We start from the raw sequence: 23,192 nt of genomic DNA, 5'->3' as shown, positions 1-23,192 counted from the left end.
CTAATGGAACCTTGCTTGAAGGATGGACTTGGTCTTTGATTGATAGATGGGCGTGTGTTATCATCATATGACACATATACAACATGTTTTTCATGTGACAACTCGATCTACACTCACTAGATGTTAATGTGATGTACGTGCTTGTTGGGCGAAGTCATGTATGCGTTGAGGGAGTCCAAGCTCGTTGGGCGAAGAAGGGTTTGCGTTATGCGTGACCCAATCCGGAAGATTTGCTATCCTTCCTTCCAAATGAAGTAGTTCTTCACTTTTACTTGCTTAGGGATGTCTTCTAGGTCTTTTTGAAGTCTTTTAGTCATTCCTCTAGTGATGGGACCTTTCTCGAAGGGTGGACTTGGTCTTTGATTGGTAGATAGGCTTAGGCCCAATCAATCATCCCCTCCTTCTTGAGAAAGATTTATTCTCAAATCAAAAGCATCATCCTCAAGCTCTAAATCCCCTACAAAAGGACGTACGTCAACCACATTAAAAGTAGAATGGACTGCATAATCCTCAGGAAGGTCCAATTGATATTCATTGACTTTCTTAAGGATTTTAAAAGGACCTCCTCCTCTAAGATCTAGTTTGGACTTTTGTTAACATATTGGCAAGTGTACCAAATCGCACAAGTAATATACAATGGTAAGACCAAGTATCGTATCCTAGAGGACTCTCGGCACTAAACAATCGTGTGATAAATTAATTAATTAAGACTTAAAATAAACGAGATCATTGGTTTAAAATGCAAAGACAAAAAATTAAATATGAATGCAAATTGATCAATAGTAGAGTAACACAAAGATGAACGAATGTTGTTTAATATGAGATGAATATGTTGTTGGGGTTAGATTTCACTAAGTTCCCTCTCATGTATATAAGAATTCCTCTTTATGCATTAATGTTAACGTCACTCACTAAAGTACTTAGAACCCAATCCCTTGGCGCAATAAGCCAACCTTAATTCCTAGTTCGTGCAATTCCTAACGTTCTTAGAAAATTAAGTCTGAAGATCAAGAGCTTAAGATGACCAAGTACTCATACCCTCATCCTTGAGAAATATTACCCTTGGGAGAATTCAACAAGAACCTGAATTGTAAGGAACCTCCCGGCACTCATGCAATTCATAAATCATACAACTAAATGAGTTAAATAGAGCAAGCATTGAAAAAATGAATTCCTTAACAATTAATGAATAAAGCATATATGATTAAGAATTTATTCAAATACATGAGAGTTCATAAGGTTACATCCTTCCCCAACAACAAATAGAGTTTAGTTCCCCATAGACATGGAGAAACTAGATGTACAATGGAAAATCATGAGATAGTAAAACCCTAAGAGTAGAAGAGGAAGCTTCCGCCTCCAGATCCGGCTTCAGAGAGTAAAAGAGTGTGTTGTTGTGTTGCTCCAGCCAGAGATAAAAAACGTAGAGCGCCTGGGTCCTTTAAATAAAGTTGGAAAAGAGTAGAAACAGGGCCCGGTCCAAAAGAGTTGAAACAAAGCAAAAACTGAGCCGGATCAGCGACGCACACCGCTCGGGCGTCCCATTTGGCCGCCCTGGCGATGGACGTCAATTTTCGTAAGGCTTGAGCCTTCAATTTCGCTTGGGCTTCGGGGGTCCGACGCCCGGGCGGGCGGCGGGCGTCAATTTTTTCACGCCCAAGCCTCTTGCAGGTCGTCCAAGCTTCGTGCGGTTCCCTCTTCTAGTGCTTTTCTAGGCCTTTTTGAGATCTATAACCTTAGCACTTCATCTCTACTTCCTGTATTAACTCATTTTCTATCAAAACAAAGGGAATTAGTCATAAAATCATCAAATTCAACCTCAACTCTCTTATTCACACAACTTAATGAAAAAGCATGAGTCCAAGCAAGTTTCTAAGTCAAAAAGGGTATATTTAGTATCAAAATTGCATCACAGATAATGGTATTTTAAACCGTTATCACAACCCCAAACTTAGAACTTTGCTTGTCCTCAAGCAAAACAAAATGTAACTTAGCTCTCAACAAATATCACAATGGTTCAGCAGTTTTTCAAAATCTTTTTCTAAGACAAGTAATCACTTAAATAAGCTCATCATAGGAATATCAGTCAAGATGCACATATGTTTTCTCTCAAATAACTTAAAGTGATACTCAAACAGTTCAACAGATGCTATCCTTAAGAGCAATCAATCAACCAAGCAGAGATGTAATTAGAAACTCAAGGAATTATTCCTCACCAAGGGAAGTGTTTCACTCAAGTACTCAAAAGTGTATCACTCAAGCATTCAAAAGTATCTCACTCCCTTACAGGTGTATAGTGTTGGTGCCTTTTTCACTCTGCTATCACACTATCACACAAATTATTTTTTCTTTTCATTTAACCACAATCAAACAGACTCACAAGTAAGTTGTCATCACAAGGGCTTTTCATGGCTTGTAGCTTGGCTAGGCTAAGAAGGAAATTTGTTTTTCTGGTCAGCAAAATTCCTTGAGTTAAGAGAGACATTTATGAATTTATCAATTACTCACAGGTTCTCTTTTCAAGAAGATCTTTCTCAACCTTTTTCCTTTGCAGTGAGCTCTATTTTCTTTTCTTTTTATTTTTCCTTTTTCCTTTCATTTTCTTTCCTTTTGATTTTTTTCTTTTTCTATTGCTTTTCAATTGCTCACTGCTTATAAAAGTGGGGTTGCTGAACTTGAACCTTTTTCAATACCTCACAAATATTCTCAACTCGACTCAAAGTAAAGAATTTAAAACAGGATTTTCAAAACATGCTTAAGGCTCAAGGTTCAAAAGGTAGAGCAATTGGTTTTCTTTTCAGTGGAAAACTTTATGAAGGCTAAAAGAATAAGGGAAAACAAAAGATGGCCTTGATCATATGAAACTTGCAAGCAAGTAGTTCAATAATAGAAAATTTGGGCAAAATCATTTATGCTTCCAGAGTAATAACAATTATTCACAACTCTGAAGCCCAAAACTCACACAGGTAAACTCTCAAGTTCCAGAATTCAGAAAAACATCCTACTCAGTATCTCAATCAAGTTTTACTTCAAGCACCTGTTTCACATGTTAGAAGCAACCACCTATGTATTTTTACATCATGTATCATCTCAACATCAACCCAAACAATAAGCATAAAAAAGTAACACTCAACAAAACACAACATCAGAAGAACTAAACCACTACAATAGGATAGAGCAAAGTACATTATTCCTATACTACAGAAAAACAATAAAAACGGGAATATTAAAAGAGTTCAACAATAAACAAAATAAAAAAAATAAAATAAAAGCAAGGAAAAGTTTAGAAAAATCATGTCTAAACAGAGAAGCGTCTATCAGTAGACGCCAAATACAATCACTCTCTAATCATCAGAGTCCTCCTCCTCATCAGTTGCATCTTCACCTGTTGCTCCAACATCTACATGTGCCAGATCCTCTAGATATGCTACCCTGGCTGCAAACTCCTCCTGTGAAATAAACTCCTATCAGGAAAGGCGGACGTAAGTGTCCTCAGCAGCTCCTGCTCTCCTCTGTAGAGAGCCATCATCCGGGCCTCCATCAGGGACATATACATGTCCCGCATCTGAAACGAGGCGGCTTCATGGGCAGGCCCCTGTGCTGGTGGTGGTGCCCTCCTATGCACTCTAGGAGCCTGCTGTGGTGGCCTAGTTGTGGCTTGCTCCTTTGTAGAGCAATAGTAACTGAAATGGGCCTCATCCAACTTCTTCCTTGGCTACTCTAATGGTGGTACTAACACATCAACACCCATAATCTCACACAGATGTGTGATCAGAGAGGGGTGTCCTAGAGGGGTCCTGCTGCTCACAGCACGTGCACAACTCTTGATTTCCTCAGCAATAACTGCCCCTAAGTTGACCTCCCTTCCACTAAAAATACAATATAAAAGGATAGCCCTCTGAGTGGTGATATCAGACATATGGGAGCAGGGGTGGATGTTGGCCTGGGAGAAGGTCAACCAATATTTGGCTAGTGGTATCAAAGATACCCTCTTGATGTGGATAGGTACATCAGATATGCTCCTCTCACAGTGCCATCCAGGCACACATAGTGTCCTTTCCACATCCTCATAATCAACCCCTTTAGCCATAGCCCGCTCATACTGACACCGTTCTTCTTCCCAATCAGTGCCCAAAAAAGTGTTGATGGTGTCAGCATCAAAGGAAATTTTTTTGCCCCTCAAATAGCTGGTATAAGTCTCATGCTCTCCTCCTAATGTCTTGGCATTAGTGTAGAACTCTTTCACAATAGGGATGCTAGCAGGAGCAGGATAAGTGGCCAGGTTCCCCCAGCCTCTGGCGCTGACCTCCCTTCTAAACTGGGGGGCTAAAGTAGGGATCATTCCCACCCTACGTTCCATTAACACCTTCTTAACGTTCACTGAGGGAAAATACCTCTCGTGGGCAGCCGTTCTGAACTGGTGAGAGTAATACTGCTCTTTTTCTTTTCTCTTGTTGCCTGCAGTCTTTACTCTCCTTCCTGATAAGGATGTCATTCTTGCACACAAAGATTCAGAAACAAAGCCAGAAAACATTAAACATTAGTTCCAAAAATATAACAGCCCAGTACCAATTTTCCCAAGATAATCAGGGAACCATCAGCGCCATCTGCATAGGACCATAGAGTCAGAAAACAAGAAAAACCTGTATGTTGTTACAGACGTTCGTCGCCTGCGCGGCGAGCGATGCTGCCAAGTGTGGGTTGCTTCAATTTTTCACTTTTCAATTCAGTTTCTAATTATTCCCAACAAAAATTAACACACTTTAATCAGTCAAAACAGAGGCAAAACAGTTTTACACAGCCTCAATCAATAAAATCAATCAATTTCATCCCTATTCATCAAACCCTTTTTCAAGAACATGCATCATTACATCAATTGAAAGTTGTAGGACTACTGACTTACTTGATTGGAAGAAAAAATCAGAGAAAATGCTTAAACAATGGAGGGAAAAGTGTGATCCTAGCTGCCACCACTTCAAAACCCCAAACTTGGATCCTTGGATGGTGCAAAAATAGTGAAATCTTAGGGTTTTAGTGAAATTGAAAGGGGAAAGTGGAGAAAGCTCTTGGGAGAGGTGTTTTGAGGAGCTAGGTTGTGGGAAATCAGAGAATGAAGGCTTGGGCGAAACCCTTAAGATTAAAAAGAGTGAAAATGGACCAAGCTCGCTCAAGCTTCGGGCTGAAAAAAAAAACACCTGCAGAGCCGCCACCCAGGCGGGCTAAGTGGGGTGCCCGAGCGACGGGCGGTACTTTTCCCCCTCTTAATATAAATTGGTATGGGTTTTGCCCTGCCCTGGGTTCTCAGATTCGGCCTAAAATTTTTCAGTTTCTTTTCCCTACTCCTCACAATAACTCTCAGATCAATCAATTAGTATCTCCTCACCCCTCAAACATTCAACTATTACAGAGTAAGCACACTATAATCACACACAAACAGAAACAGAAAAAATTAAAAAAAATAAAAGTTTGTAGGAACACTGAGTTGCCTCCCAGCAAGCGCTTCTTTAACGTCACTAGCTTGACCCATAGTAACCACAAATTAAACAAAAAACAATTGAAAAAATAAACAAATAAAAGTTTGTAAAACACTGGGTTGCCTCCCAGCAAGCGCTTCTTTAACGTCACTAGCTTGACACAATAAGCTCATGTCACATCTTTGATTTTGGTGTCATCTTTTCCTTTTTCACACCAATTGATCTTCAACAACTTCCTATTCACCGTTTTAGTTCTCATTGAAATTGGAGATTCAATCTCTATTAGTCCATCAGCTCTGAGTTCTTTAACAACCCAAAATCTTTTGTTAAACCTCACTGGTAGTCCTGGTTTCAGTTCTTCATGTTTCTCCAGAGAATCTTGATGAACACTTGCTCCTTTGCTGTCGTTTTCTTCTTGCTATACCTGTGACAAAAAACAATTTTCACCTTCCTTACCTGGCTTGGTAGCTTTAGTACTAGTCTCTGGTGTACCTTTCCTTGAAGTCTTGAGACTAGTCTTCTTCATCTGGATTGACTGCTCAGCATTGAAGACATTGAAAATCACCTCCTCTTCTTGGTCTTTAAGTACTATAGTTCCATCATCCACATTAATGATTACCTTGACCGTTTTCATGAATGGCCTCCCAAGAATAATAGGGATCTCCAAATCTTCCCCCATCTCCATTATCAAAAAATCTACCAGGAATCTGAGATTGTCAATTTGAATCATTACATCTTCCACTGCACGTAGGGCTTTTTGGTGGATCCATCAGCCATAAACAGAGTCATCTTTGCAGGTTTGACTTTAAGACCACCAATCTTTTCAAGAACAGATATGGGCATCAAATTAATACTGGACCCTAAATCAATTAGGGTTTTCCCTATTTTATGTTTCCCAATAGTACAAGGAATGATGAAACATCCTAGATCTTCAACCTTAGGAGGGAGTGCCTTTTGTAAAATCACACTGCATTCTTCCTGTACCTCCATTGTTTCCTCCTTTAAATATTTCTTTCTTTTGAGGAGTTCCTTCAAAAATTTTAGCATATTCAGAAATCTGCTGCAATGCTTCAGTCATAGGAATTTTATTCCTAATTTTCTGGAAATTTCTTCAATGCACCCTAATTGTTTTTCTTTTTCTTTTCTGGAGCACTCTTCAAGGTGATTGAGATTTTTCTCTACTTTTTCTTTTTTTCTCTCAACCTCTTCTTTTTTCTCTCTCTCATTCTCTTCTCTTTCTTTTTCTTTCTCAATCAAATTTTCTTTTTCTTTTCTCTCAATTTTTTTCTCATCTTTTTCTTTTATCTCACTCTCTTCTTTTTCTTTCTCACTCAACTTTTCTTTTTCTTTCCCTCTCTCATCTTTCATACTCACAATGGCCTTACATTCTTCTTTAAGGTTAGCTTCAATATTAGCCCTAAAACTTTTGATAGGCATTTCTTCCAATTTTTTGGCCATTTGGCCAACCTGCATCTCCAAGTTTCTTATAGCAGCTTCAGTGCTTTTCTGAGTGGAAAGAGATGCCTACATGAATTGTTGGAGGGTCTCCTCAAGATTTGTAGTTCTGTCAGATAGAGAGGGTTGTTGTTGCCACTGTTGTTGTTGCTGTTGTGGTGGTCTATTGAATTGTCCACCAGTTTGCCCAAATTGGCTTTGTCCTGTGCTTGGATGGGATTTCCATCCTTGATTGTAGTTGTTGGGACGGAACTGGTTGCCCATGTAGTTCACATTCTCATTGAGATTCTCGGGCACTGCACATTGACCATTAATATGATCACCACCACATAGCTCACAGAGTTGTTGTTGAACCTGTGAAACATTCTAGCACTCCTTTGATGGTTGAGAAAGTTTTTTTGTCAAAATCTCCAACTGTTGAGTGATAATTTTATTTTGAGCAAGCAGGGCATCATAAGACTGTAGCTGTAAAACTCCCTTAGGTTATGAGGAAGTTTTTATTTCATTATGCATCTCATTATCATTGGTAGTCATGTTGTCAATTAACTCATAAGCTTCCTCTGAAGTCTTGCATTTGATATTGTCTCTAGTTGAGGCATCCAACATCAGTTTGGTTTGTGAAAACAGACCTCCAAGGAAAAGAATGACTACTGTTGTTTCATCAAAACCATGAGTAGGTGTCTTTCTCAGTAAGCTTTTGTATCTATCCCATGCTTGCCCTAATGATTCCTCCATGCCTTAGTTGAAAGAAGAGATTTCCTGCTTTCCTTTGTTGATCTTTGACTGTGGAAAGTATTTATTCAAAAATTTGGCAACCACATCTTCCCACCTAGTAAAACTTTTTTCAGGAAAAGAGTTTAGCCACAGTTTAGCGTTTCCTCCGAGTGAAAAAGGAAACAAACTCAGTCTTATAGCATCATCTGACACTCCATTTAGCTTCACAGTGTTGCAAATCTCATTAAAAGTGGTCAGATGCTCATATGGACTTTCATTGGACAGTCCATTGAACTGGTTGCTTTTTACTAGAGGGATCAACGCAGGCTTCATCTCCATGCTTGTGGCGTTGACCACTGGCTTTGCAATGCTGTTAAAATGGTACGGGCCAACAACAGTTGCATAATCTGCCAAAGTATGTCTGCCCTCATTGTTGTCCATGCTTTCCTGATCAGATTGTAGGACCTGTGAAATTCTTTCTAGAGAAGGTACTCTAGCAAGTCTCTTTCTCTGTGGCCTCCTACTAGTCTCAAGTCCTTCAAGAAGAGGTTCAAAACTTTTGTTGCTCCTTGTTCTTACTGTATCTTGCATAAACCAAACAAAACCCTAGAGAATATTGTTAGCACAAAAATAAAAATAAAATAAAAGATACGAAAATAAAATAAAATAAAGCGAAAATTAATTAAGAATCACACAAATAGAATAGTTTAAACCGTGAGTCCCCGGCAACGGCGCCAAAAACTTGTTAATAGATTGGTAAGACCAAATTGCACAAGTAATATAAAATGGTAAGACCAAGTATCGCATCCCTGAGGACTCTCGGCACTAAACAATCGTGTGATAAATTAATTAAGTAATGCTTAAAATAAACGAGATCATTTGTTTAAAATGCAAACATAGAAAATTAAATATGAATGCAAATTGATCAATAGTAGAGTAACACAAAGATGAACAAATGTTGTTTAATATGAGATGAATATGTTGTTGGGGTTAGATTTCACCAAGTATGAGTGATTGACAGGTCATATTGCACGTGCATATGGTATTAATAGACAATTAGCAGGTATATTAGCAAGTGTTATTGGATTTATTGTCATATCAAATATGAATTAATGAGCTTGATTGATATAAGCCCTATAAATATAGGGTTAATGCCTAGATAAAGACATTTTTTTCTATCCTAATAAAATATAGACCTCTTTATGAAACATATCTGACTTGAGCGTCGGAGTGTTTTCTGCAGGTCAACAACTCATCAAAGTGGATTGCATTCTTGAAGAGGATTGAGGATAAAAAAAGAGTAGAGAAAGGAAAAACGACCGACTCTCGGAGCAATTCAATCGAAACACACACACACATATATATATATATATATATATATATATATATATATATATATATATATATATATATATGTATATGTATATCTTTGTATAATTTATATACAAATCAAGCTATATAACAATGGTTTTCAATGCAGAACCTTGAATGAAGCTTTGTTCTTTTATTATTTACACAGAACAATGGAACATAACACAACAAAAGAAAGTATTATTTGTACATGCATTTAATAACGTGCATTAGCATTTAGGCATGGTATATGTACTAGTATTTGTGTATAGTCGACTTTGAATAACGTTTGACATTTAAATAACATTTACACACTTATAATGTTTAGCGTGTTATCTTAGACGGTTTTGTTTCATTAAACACTATTTGATTAAACACTTTTATTAAACTTCAAAATCAGAATCGCTAGATTTTCTTATATTTATCACTAAATTTTTGTGACAAAAGTTTATTTTGTTGTAGTGAACATTCATTTGGAAGAAGTGCTGAAAAAGGTAGCTTAAGTTTTATATCAAAATTTCTTTAAAGAATGAAACTTTAAATATCTAAGTACATTTTAAATATCTAAGTACATTTAAAATTTAATTTCAACCGAATTTAAATTCTTTTTATATAAAATCCAAAATTATTATTATAAAATCAATTTTACAAGCACCGCATTTTATTTTCTGTAATATTCACTTGTAAAATCGTTTTAAACAGTGGCAAATCCGTATAGCTATAGCACCCCAAAAAGATCCAGCGAATCAGCAAATTGATCTGCAACATAAAATATACTGTCACGTTCTCTGTTATAATTTCTGTAACCTGTCTGAAACCTGAAGAGAGCTGAAAGTGATGATGCGAATATAAATATATATAAGTGTATACATAAATGTACATATACAGCAGAAGCATTATTAATTTTTATGCAAGTTAATTATATATAATATATAGATATATCCAGAATAAGCAGCAAGTTATGGAGGTGAGGAGTTATATGCATATTATTGTGTGTTGGAGCATTCCGTGGTGACAGATAATTAGAGATGATTTTGAAAGACCCTACACATAGACCTTAATATATAACCTATATATGCTTCATCTCATATGAATCTCTCTCCAATAATGCACAGCTTGGGCAGCCAATTTTAACCTTTTGGAGGGATTCACAAAATGCATGGTGGTGCATGGAGCCCGCAACTCGATCATATCATATCATATCATATGCCAGTAACACACCATCTCATACATAATAATATACGATAATCACACTGTTTCAAACTCTTTCACCACTGTTTACGTACCCTTCATATTTTGTTTATACGTGTCTCATTCTGTGTATTCATCAACGTGTACATAAAACGTACGAGCGCGTAGCATAAGAAGGTTCATGGCTTTTTCTTTTTCAAAGGCGTTTTCCTTCTCATATTATGTGTACGGCTTTTTATTCGTTCATCTTTTTCAGCATCACTGTAGACTTTTCCACAGATCAATCCACACACTCATATTACATCATATTATATATATACAGACATCCTTGTCCATGTGTATACGTCCATTGAGTCTTGATATTCTGCATCACTGCTAATGACTGTGACAAGTACCCCTCATCATATTTGATAATTTGAGTCTTTGACCCGCTTCTTCTCCATGGAAGACAACCAAAGTAAGCACGACAAGGACTATAATTTAAGAGAAAAGAAAGAGGAATGTGTGACGGTGATAGAGAGAGAATTTTTACATGAAAGCGAGACGAATTAATACATAAGCAAGGTTTTCAAGTCATCTTATTGTGATCTTATAAAAAGTCATCTTATTTTAGATAGTTTATATGGTTTTTGTGTTTTAAATTTTATTGTTTACTCTATATAATAATTATATACGTTTAACTTGTGTTGGATTCACGATCAGTCAAATTGAAGTATATACGGTGGAGTGCTCTGAATTATGATTGTTATATGTTGAAATAAAAGGCTTGTGAATGGACACGTGAAAAGATTAGGATCATAAAAATAATTAGATTCACTCATATTAATCAGCAATAATCGTCATTCAAACTTCTGCTGATGAAAACAGATACATCAACAGGAAAAACAAAGATATCCGAGAGGAGAGGGATCATCTCATCTTTTGCTACAAATCTGCTGTTATCAACATCTTTCTATTGCTCTATATCTTGTCGTTTCAATTTTCAACGAGAGATAAAGAACACAAAAAAAATCAACTCAAAATTAAAAAAAAAAAAAAAAAAAGAAACAGGAGAATTTACAGCTCACATATGCTGGAACACATTAAAATTTGCTCCTGTTAGATCCTCCGACAGTGACATTAACGGATAGGTAGTGAAATCTATGGAATTCTGAGTCAGAAATTGGCCTTCTTGCCACGAACTTGTCTTGAACTCTTGAGATTTTACCACATTGACTTGAAACTGTAACAAAGGATCAATTTTATTGTCACATTCCCATGATGAGAAGCCGGCATTTTCCATCATTTGACAGCCGGCCCCTGGATAAACACTCATGCCAGAGCTATTGCTTGAACTTTCCTTCAACAAAGAACTGATTTTAGAAGCTGAGTTGTTGTCTGAAAACTCTGCCACCGACACGTTCCCGTGGTGATCAGAGCTATTCAGACACGGCAATGAGGAGAATCCATAGCTTGAATTGGTTCCCACCTGGTTCTGATCAAACTGTCTCATTGGGTTCACACTTGAATCGTAACCCATTTGGAATTCAAAGTAGGAGGACAAAGGGTCCAATGCATTTTTGCTCACGAAAACTTCCCTTGAAGTTTCTGTTACATTGAACAAACCATCATAGTAATTTGAATTGTTCACTAGAAGCGGTGAATCCTGTGAGGAGACTAAAATCCCTTGAGACGCTGGTAACAACACAGACGGTGTCTCTATGGTGTCCTTCTCTTCCTTTATTATGTTATCTTCAGCACTGACAAGAGGCTTGTGTGTAGCAGGGTCAATCCCTTGCTTCATTAGCTTCTTCTTCAAACAAGAATTCCAAAAGTTCTTAATCTCATTATCAGTTCTCCCTGGTAACTGAGCTGCAATTTGAGCCCACCTGTCATTGGAAAACAACCATTTCAAAAACCCTTCCAAAGCATCACAATTTGTTAATTAGTACATAATTAATTCAAGTGTTATATATATATATACCTATTTCCTAGAACTTCATGAAGGCTAATTATAAGATCCTCCTCTTGTTGAGAGAACATCCCTCTCTTCAAATCCGGCCTCAAGTAGTTTATCCATCTCAATCTGCAACTCTTTCCACACCTTTGCAGTCCTGCAATTCATAAAGAAATGCTTTTTCTTTCAGCGACAAGAAATTACAAGAGAAGAAACAAAAAGAAAAAAGAAAAAAAGCGAGACATTGGGGAAGTTTTAAGATTCCGACCAGCTTGTTTGGGAACCGAACTCCAGCAGCCAACGCCAAATCGGGTTATGTAATTGAAGAGCTTCTCATCTTCTTCGGGGGACCATAAACCTTTCCTTAGTTTTTGCTTTAAACAACAGGAATGGCGACCCATGTGTGGGAAGACAGTGAGAAAAAGGACAGAAAAAGGACAGTGTTTTCTTAATTATGGAGAAAGGATGTGCGAACTAGGAAGTGGTGACTGGGTCTATATAGTGAGACATTACCCGTGTGCTTGTGTCAGTGAAAGGTTTGTGGAGGTGGAAAATGTGTCAGTGTTGCTGTGTGGAGAGGGTAAAACCAGGAACTAATTGTGTGCATTTAAAGAGAAGAAGATGGTGTAAATCATACTTAGGATTCAAGTTATGAAATAGAATGAGAGAGAGAGAGAAAGAAACTGCGGAGGAAGGTGAAGCAATCAAGTGGGATTTAAGCAAATCCAGTGCTGCTTTTTGCATTGTATTGGATTGATTTTTAAGACATCCTTTTTTCTAGAAAAATTATAACAAAACAATAATTAAGCATCATAAAGTATAAAAGCTCTGTAATATAACCATGCACTTTAGAGTTATAATTAATCACATCCATATATATTTTCAATTTTCAGAACATTCTTTTGTTATTTACCATTAAATTATTACACGTGCTTTTGTTGGTGTAAATTATGTTTGAAATTGTGTTAAGTATTTTTAAAATACCTTTTAATGAAAAAAAGACATAAATATTTTCTCTAAGTAAGTCACAAATTTCAACGCATGCATATGCTTTACTAAGAAAGTGCTCTATTTTTTTGCTACAAGTCAAATTCCCTTTGACTGTAAACATGATATTCCCTTTTTTAATATTAGATTTAAAAATATTGTGTGGCTTAATATTAGATTCTTCTTTTGGCTGTGATTGATTTAAGAATATTAATCCTAAATCATAATCTGGTATAATTGTTCTTTTGAGTTAACCTGGTGATGATCTCATTCTATGAGGTCATTTTAAATCATAAAACGTGAATGCAAATTTTTTTTGGATGTCCCCCTAAAGGTAATTTACTTTTATGAAATGTATTGTCTAACTTTTTTTTATATAAAATTTATTAAAAATAATCATGAAATTGTGTGACCTTATTCATTCTATTTATTCAACTCTCATGTATATCTTTAGTAATTTAGTCAATACTAAATTAGAAGAAGTGTATTATTAACAACCCTTTCTTAGGGAGTATCTACATAAATTTATAACACGTTTACTTACAACTTTTTTAATTTTTAAAATAACACTTCCTAATCATTGATAAAATAAAAATTTTCCTTAATGTTTTATCATTTGGCAAGGAGAAAACAACTGAGTGAAAAATAAGAAAGAGGAAAATGGATAGGAAAAAAAGGGGATGAAATTTAAAGTTGTTTGATGTGAAAAAAAATACTATTATACAAGTTTGTTTAGCATGGATGAAAGGAGAGAGGAAATCATATTGAAATTAAAAATATTATTTTACCCTTAAGACCACGTAATGTTATATATTTTAATCAGTTATCATTGAGCATATAATCAGATAAATTATTACTTAAAAGTTTGGAAGCATTTTCTTCAGTATATAATGTTATCAATTGAATGGTACTTTGGAACCAAAACATCATCGAGAATTCAAGAACAAAGGACAATAACTGACGTGAAATATTATTATACTTTAAAATAAATAATTATGTTTTTTTATTTTATTTTCCTAGTTGATTCATTCTACATTATTATATTTTAAAATAAAAATATTATTTTATTGGTACAGGTGTTGAATACAATATTTGTGTAAAATCTCAATTTTATCAACTTATAAGTGATAAAATAACACATTGATAACCAATAAATATATATATAGTATTAATATAGTTATCTAAAAAATATAATCGTAATAATAAAATATATCTAAACCAACTAATGAAAAACTACTAGACATAAATCAAGGAAACTTTGCAATATTACTATCCTTCATCATAGATGTTTCAACACTCACTCTCATATACTCACACCAATAAGATCATCCTCGCAAAATAAACAAACAAACACACAAGAAATACCAAAATAAACAACATGGTAAGCTAATGTACAAGAGAGTTTTCATAAAACAACATAGAGATATATTATCATACATCACTCATTCATATAAACAACTAAATCACAAATCATGACTCATTCTAGACTAAATTATTCAACTAAAGTATTGATGTGAAATCTCAAAGAATCTTACATTTGTGGTGACCTCTATTACTTTATAGAGTCATTGTCAATGAGTTTCATCCTACCGTACACAAGGTTAGTCAATTTTACTCACCACATACCTCATTTTACTCTACCTGAGCTTGAATGATGATTAGAGAAACAAGATAACATTCAACGTGTGGACTCTCACATCAATGCTTACACTAATGAAACACCACCAAGAATCTCCCTATGAAATTTATAGAATTACACCACCAAGATAACAAGCTCATCATCATCATAATTTCATACAACATTAATCGCATGCATATTTATTCATAAATTTATCAACCATTCTCAAATAAACATCATAAACCAACCATCATTTTAACATTTACAAATTCACACATTAAATATACAAGAGAACATATAATAGAGTTAGACTCTCTAATTTCGCTTAGTGAGAACATTTACTCGCTCAACGAGTAGTGCCTGAAAGCACATTCGCCCAACGACCTGAAAGCACACGCGCCCAACAACCAAAACAAATGACAAATTCATATTACACCGCATGCAATTATTCAAACAATATCATATGTAATATCAATTAAGCAACATTCCCAATTTCATCATATAATTCAAATAAACCAAACTACAACCCTAATTTCAATTTTCATTAATTTCTAATCACACAGCTCAATCATACAGGAAAAACATCATACAAGCATACAATTAGCAATTATCAGGTATTAATCATATGAAAGTTGAGCAATTAACTTTTCTTACTTGAGAGAGAGTTGAACTTGCTCTAAGAAATCTGAAATCCCTTTAATCTCACAAGATGTCGTATCTATTACCTAAGAACAATACAAAAATGATCAAGGCATATCATTATGATCAACAAGGACTCATATAGATGATTGAAAATACACATATAAGTGGAAGAAGACTCACATGCAACAGATAACATAAAAAGACCAAGAAAAAGAATTGGTTTTTAGAAAAATGATGTGTTTTAAAAATATGAAACTCGTTCATAATAAAACTATTTATATTAAAAAAATTGATATCAAATATTAGAGTGCATGTTCTTTGCTTACTTTTTTTTATATTGTATCTTTAAAATACACTAATTTTAATGTATTAATATTTTTTAATATATTATAAAACATTAACATCACTGTATTAAGTCCCCAACAATTAAGAATGTGAGGACCGTAAATTTTTGGAGTGATGGGGACAGGGCAGTCACCCACTCTTTGCATTATTGGAATGCATTATTGGAGTACAATTATTGGGGGGAAGCTTGGAAGGGGGGGTTTTCATTTTTGGCATGTGAGAGGGAGAGAGGGAGCAGATTGAGAGTAACATCCAGCCATTTCCAGCACCACCAGGGGTAGATGAAGTGGTGATCTCGGTCAAGCAGAAATAGCTTGAGTAAGGAGCATCCAAGGCTTGGAGATGAAGCACTTGCTGCCACAACCCACACCAGCTGGAAGGAAATAACACACACGTTTGGAGAGCTTCATTAATAGTTTGAAGAGAACACCGTCCAACGTTCCAGCAACTTGGAGAATAATTCACGTTTCCAACCGCCACCATGGTGGCAGACTTTGGTCCTTCAAGCGTTCAACAACCTTGAACATCCAACATCTCCAATCTTCCCAACGTAACTATCCAGTAGAAAGGACAACCAACAACTGCACCGTTCTCCATCAGCACCAGCCTTCAACCATAGGAGCAGCCAACACATTAAAAATTCACGGCTGGAAGAAAAATCAAGTGGTTGGGCATCTGGTGAGAGGGAAGTCATTGCAGCAAGATCTGGGAGAGGAAGTGAAGAACTGTTGAGGTTGCACGAAGATCTTGATCAGCACGTCTGGGAGGAGATAGATCCCAAATTTTTTAAGGAAGTCTTCAAGAGGTAAGGGGAGTTTGATTTATTTCCTTGATTTTTGAAATATTATGTGTTTGTTGTAAATCTGGGTAGAATCTGGGAAGAAAAAGGATGAAAATGGGGGTTTCTGGGTTCCTCTGGAATCTGGCGCGATTCTGCATAATTCTGCAGAATGCGCGAACGTCCAATTTTGGTGAGTCAAAATTGGACGTTCGTCCAATTGGTGCTCGACCAAATAGTGGTCGGCCAAATTTTAAAGTGTAGAACGAGCGTTCGCTCAACTAACGCTCGTGGTCGGACAAATTAACCGTTCGGTCTTGTCTCCTCTAGTAACGAGAGTTACGTTCGTTCTGGGCTTGTTCTGTGAGCGTTCGGTTTTGTATTCTCGTGTAACGAGCGTCAGGTTAAATAATAGACGTTCGTCAAAGATATTACCCAGTGAATTAGATGTGTTAGACGTTCGTACTTAGGGTAGTATTCGTATTGTATAGATTGTGAGCGTTCGTTATCAATTGTAACTTTTGATATTGGAGATAGTTGTTCTCACGTATCTAGTGTTCGGTCTTAATTTGGTATCCTGAGGTTTAGTTGGAATGCGTTCGGTTTTTACTTGGTGTTCTTAGGTTGGGATCTGAAGCGGTCGGTCTTGGTGTATTAGTGATTGTAGCGTTCGGTCTTAATGTGGTATCCTTAAGGGTCAATCTTGAGCATTCGGCCTTGGTTTAATTGTGTTTGTGAGCGTTCAGCCTTAAGTTGGTAGTCTTAGATTTGAATCTTGAACGTTCGGTTTTGATATATTAGTGTACGTTCGGTCTTAAATTGATATTCGTAAATTTAGATCTTGAGCGTTCGGTATTGACGAATTAGTGATTTTAGTCCTTCGTCCTTAATTTGGATACTCGGGTTTGGATGTTGAGCGTTCGGTTTTGGGTATTAGTGATTACGAGCGCTCGACCGTAATTTGATATTCTAAGTTTGAATCTTAAGCGTTCGGTCTTGATATCTGTTCGTGACTCGATCTTGACCAGTTAGTCTCAGGCTTCAATCTGAAGCGTTCGGTCATATTATGTGTTAGTGAACGATCGACCTTGATAACGTTGTCAGTTAGTGAGCGTTCGTATGGAACGGTCGTTGTCGAGGATGTTTGTCCTCAGGTAGTACCCGTCATAGGCAACGTTCGTTCTTGATGAGACTTGATCTTTGTACGTTCGTCCAAGCAATAGTGGATTCAATATGGGGTTCGGTTTTAACGTTCGGTTATGGTTGTGTTGAATCTCATTAGCGTTCGTCCATTTAGCATAGTGGCGTTCGTCCAATTAGCATAGTGGCGTTCGTCCAATTAGCATAGTGGCGTTCGTCCAAATAGCGTTCGGTGACTAGTGTGTGGTGAATAATGTTCGGCCAAATAGCGTTCGGTCAGTTAGTGTTCGATAGATAGCGTTCGATCAGATGGCGTTCGCTCAAATAGTGATCAGTATAGAACGTTCAGCCAGATTGGGTTAGATCTTATAGCGTTCGTCCAAGTGGTGTAGGTCTTATATGGGTGAATAGCAGTATCCAGTAGCGTTCATCCAGTAGCGTTCGTTCAAAAGAGTTTGGTGAATAGTACTCATTCTAATATTATTTTTCAAATGGTGTTAGATTTTGAGTTTGAATTAAATTATGTGTATTATGGGGAGATTTTGTATTGGTGTAATGTGAGTTGAGGAATATGAGTATGGTATGAATCTCGTGGAGAGATTATGTAATATTATGATATTAGTGTGTATGTTGATGTTGAGGGTCCCGTAGTTGGAGGTTATCCTGATACTCTAATAATCATCCAGTCTCATGTAGAGAAGGATGAATTATGTGGTGAGAGGAGCAGGAGGTCCTGGTCTATGTGCCGGTTTTGGACATAGTGAGGGGACTAACCTTGTGAATGGTATGAAGTATTTTGGAAGTGTATTTGTAAGAAAAAGTAAAAGTCATCACAAGTGCATAACCTCCCGTGACAGCTCATCAACGTATCATCCGGATGAGTGTCTAGTAGGAATTGTGGTATGATGGTATATGAAGATGTCTGACATAAATTTTATATGATGTTTTTATCAAAGCAATTATGCATGTTTTATAATTGTTGTGTTGCATGTTAGCTCACCCTTACTTGTTTGTTTGTGCCGGAAAATCATATTTTTGCGATGATCGTATAACGTTTTTGTTATACGTGAGCAGATGAAGGGATGTCGCGTGATCTGGTGCAAGGGCAGGAAGAGATGAAAGAGTGTATTAGAAGGATTCAATGTTATCTTTACTGTTATGTCTGAGCTGTAAACTTTGTATAGATTTGAGCTTGAGGTTCGGGGTGTTACCGTAATTGTATTATTGGAATATTTTGAATTTTGAATTTTTAAAGGGTGAAATTCTTGGGATGTTACAATGTGTTAACTCATTTTTGTTTTAACACCACTTATATTGTTTTTCCATTTAGTTAATTGAAATAAACAAAAAAAAATGTTTGATTTCCATTGAAACAATCCAAACGCATACTAAGATTTTTATTCTTTTCTGTCTAATATTGGATTAGATTGTGTTATTATAAAATAAATTCAGTTAATAACAATATAGACACATTTTATTGTTACCGTTTATTAAAATGCTCCTATATCGAACAACGTTTAGGTAATGGTTCACTTAAAATCATGTAACAAATATTAGAATTAACCTAAAATAGGAATAATCTATTTCAGACTATCAAACACAGTGTAAATTTTATTGTTATATAGTCTTGACCTTAGTGAGGATATGATGGTACCAAAAATAATTTGATATTTTTTAAAAGAAAAAAAATTACCTTAGAATATATGTTTGATATCGGTAACATATTGTTATTTAAAAAGTTAAAACCATAAATATGAGTTTAAAAATGTCAAAGTTTTTTCAAGCTTGCAAACACCTTTTGATACAAAACTTGATACAAATTGACTTATATATGATGGACTTTTAATACCGACCAACAATTAAGTGGAGTAGGACAGTGAAGAAAAAATGTATGAGTATATCATAAATATATCATAATGGTGTACAAAAAGAGAATATTTTTTTGTGTATGATTTTTTGCTATGATATTTTGCAGGACTACAGAGATGGATAATAATAAAAAGACTACTGTGACATTAAAAATATAGTATGCAGTTATCTAGGACTAATAATGTTCTTGGAAAAGAATATAGTGTGAATAAGTAAGGAAAAAAAATGGCAATAATTATTCACATGTTCAAAGAGGATGGTATGATCATAGCTTTTTCCGGTGAAACTTAATAAGGGAAAAGATAAAATAATATACTTAAAATTTATATATTTAATTAATGTCTATCTTATAGTAAAAATGATATATAGTTTAGTATAATCTTAACAATAAAAGAAATTATATATACAAATTTTTTAATTTATTAATAATTGAATTATAATTAAAAAATTTATGTATTTTGTTTAATATAAACAATTTTGTTGTAAAAAAAATCATCTTCTATTTTATTCCGTAATCTTATTTTGATAATACAAAATTGACATATTCAAGCATGATTAATGTATTTTTTAAATGAAGATCGCTAAAAACATCAACAATAAAATCTTGAGATTGAAACTTTAACCTAATATAATAAAAATTGAGAAAAGTAATTATTAAATAAAAAATCCTCTGATAATCAAGTCAAAATAAAAAAAAATGTACTGTGAAAAAAAATACAATAAATAATTTTTTTTATATTCATAAAAAATAATATATAAAGAGTTTATGAAATAAAATAATAATAATTAATAAATTAATATATCACTAAAATGAGACAAGAGAAAATTACTTTTTTTTTTCTTTTAAAATGAATATTATATATATATATATATATATATATATATATATATATATATATATATATATATATATATATATATATATATGAGAAATAAGAAAACAAGAGTGGAAGATAAAAACAATTTGTACGGAACATAATAAAAAAGAAAATAAAAAATATTTTAATTTTAATTTTAATTTTTTATTATATTTAATTTTATCTTTCGTTATTTATAAACATTCGCTTTATAAAAAAAATAAAACATTATCAAATTTAATTTTTATAAATTTCTAAAATATACTACATATAATTTTATTTTTTTTTAAATTTGGAGAGCAATGACGACCCCGACTCCTTTGATAATGATCCATACCTGATGTATCATAAGTTTTGTTTTTTCTAAATTGAAAGACCATTATTGAAAATAAACAGTAATTTTTTGCATGATATATGTTCATAAGCTAACAATTAAATCTTTTTTGTTTGTTTTGTGTATATCACTCTTTTTTTCTGCACAATTGACTTATTTAAATACATTTGTTCTTGTTGACAACAAAAAACATATATCATCTAATAAAAATGTAAATTGAAAAATAAAAATATTTGTAAAACTAATTTGTATTACTTAAAATTGTTCTAATAATAATAAAATATTGAAATTCATATATTTAAAATTTTTAATTTTAAAATGTCAAAATATATTATAATAGTAATTTATTTTATTATGGTTTTCGAGCTATACATGGTAATTCTCACAAACTTAGTAATGAGAAAAAAACATTGAACTAAAAAAATAAGTAAACTTACTACTTTTATCATACTTAATGATATGATTCTAAAAATAACTTTTCAATTAGTTGAGATTTAACGATTATTTTCCTTCTTATTCTAATATTAAAGACACTTTAAAGAAGATTTCAAATTGTTAATTTAATTAGTAAAACTATGAGTTATTTAATTTTTCTTCCTTGTTCTTATCTTTAACTTCCTACTTGTCAAATAAGTCTTCACCAACAAAACCACCAATTTTGTATACCGAAACATTAACATACATTGCTATATGGAAAATAATAATAATACTTTTTCTGTTTAATAGTATGTAGACGTTTAAGGTTTTGTTACATAAACAAATAAAAAGTATTAATTTTCATGATTATACAAAATATTTTTTTTAAATAATACACTATTATTTTTATATAAAAATAATTCAAAATAACACATTTTTCGTTGGTAGTAAAGTATCAAAACTCTTTTTACTTTTTTCATTAAATAATTTATTCTTTTCTTGTAATAATTTTTTTTCATGATATAATAGCATATAAAATATAAAATAGTGTAGGTGTAACATCATATTTTAATAGTATAATATTATTAAAATAAAATGTTTTATTATAAATATTAAAAAAACAACTTATCTGATATACATTTGATAAGACTATAATAATAAAATATATGTATATTTTTAAAGTTTTATATTATGATTTTATTCCAAAACTATACCTAATATATCTAATATCGTTCTACGACTCAGATAGTTGGCTTTCATCCACAATAGGTGCCTTTATACCTTATCTTAATTTGTCCACACTTATAAGATAATCATTTCAAAAAAAAAGACAACACAACAACCACAAAACACACTAACAAGGTATACTAGCTGGAAAAGGAGAAAACATACATCTATAATACAATGAGTCATTCAATTATCACATAATAATACATACAATCAGAACTCTTTTGGAATTCAATTTTTCCATATTGTTACCAATGAGGAGCATTGGTATCTTGAAGCTACTGTGAAATTTTGATGATGATAAAAGCTGAAGAATTGAAGACTCTAAATGCATCTTTATTAAATGCATTTTGTAGAAACAAATGTATAGGATAAAATGTAATGATGTAAAAACTCTTAAAAGTTTTCGTATTTAGTGAGTCATTGCACAAATAATCGATTATCAAGAGGAATAATCGATTATCACGAGCCAGTTTAGAAGAGAGTTGCTTGCGTAAATAATCGATTATTACACAGAATAATCGATTATCACTGTTTCATTTAATTCTGTCCAAGTCTTTGGAATAATCGATTATTGCTCAGGATAATCGATTATCACTTTTTTGAAAACCCCATAACGGACACAAATAATCGATTATCACTTATGATAATCGATTATCAGTGACAGTTGGGAGATGTCTTTTCAGTTTTTGACCCTGCACGAAACTAGGCTTATAAATAGAGGTCTTCACAGCTCTTAGAAAAAAAACTTTTCAATTGAGAGTATTAGAGCTTTGTGCCTAAGGGAAGCTCTTTGTGAGTGAAAATGATCTATGCCATTTTGGGAATACAGTTTGTCTGAGGAAGGTCTCAAAGTGATAGAGTGCTCTTGTCTGGTCTTATGAATAGGAGAAGCTCACGCTTTGTGTGTCAAAGATCGGAGCAGTTCTCTTTAAGTTGGCAGAGCTGTTGCTTCCGGTTCGTGCGTCGAAGGAAGCTCTTCCGGTTCGTTTGTCGAAGGAAGTTACTTGTTGCACTCTTCTAGTTCATTTTTCGAAGGAAGGTGTTTTCTATTCTTTGCTCATTTTATTATCTTGTAATCTGTACAACTATATTTTTAGTGAAAAAGGTTAATCATTATTTATAGTGATTAACGACTGGACGTAGAATCTTTTGATTCGAACCAGGATAAAAATTCTGTGTTGATTTTCTTGATCCCTAAACTCTTAGCACATCAACTGTTCGATAAAAGTTCGATAAAAGTTCGCTAAGAAAATCAATTTTTGAAACCGACTATTTGAACTTGTGTTGTGATTGTTACACGCTTTCTGCTATCTATATTTTATTCCGCTGCGCGACTCTATATCGGTACCGATTGTT

The 23,192-nt window shown here is 34.1% G+C and overlaps 1 protein-coding gene across 2 annotated transcripts; it reads right to left on the bottom strand.

Moving 5' to 3' along the window:
• Window positions 1–10,973: 10,973 nt before the first annotated feature.
• LOC108331016 (transcription factor MYB61) lies at window positions 10,974–12,762 on the bottom strand. Of its 2 annotated transcripts, none has more exons than XM_017565627.2 (3): window positions 12,389–12,762; window positions 12,148–12,277; window positions 10,974–12,052 (listed from the first exon to the last, which is right to left on the bottom strand). In XM_017565627.2, exons 1-3 carry the CDS (start codon window positions 12,519–12,521, stop codon window positions 11,248–11,250), a joined length of 1,068 nt encoding a protein of 355 aa, XP_017421116.1. In that variant the 5' UTR covers window positions 12,522–12,762; the 3' UTR covers window positions 10,974–11,247. The 2 variants fall into 2 exon arrangements, with proteins under 2 accessions (XP_017421116.1, XP_052733014.1); XM_052877054.1 differs by having other exon boundaries at window positions 12,364–12,492.
• Between the last annotated feature and the right edge of the window lie 10,430 nt (window positions 12,763–23,192).

The sequence above is a fragment of the Vigna angularis genome, chromosome 4 (assembly GCF_016808095.1).
Source record: "Vigna angularis cultivar LongXiaoDou No.4 chromosome 4, ASM1680809v1, whole genome shotgun sequence".
Lineage (NCBI taxonomy): Eukaryota > Viridiplantae > Streptophyta > Magnoliopsida > Fabales > Fabaceae > Vigna > Vigna angularis.
The sequence above is the reverse complement of the archived record's forward strand: the minus strand, read 5'-3'. Positions and strand labels throughout refer to the sequence as shown.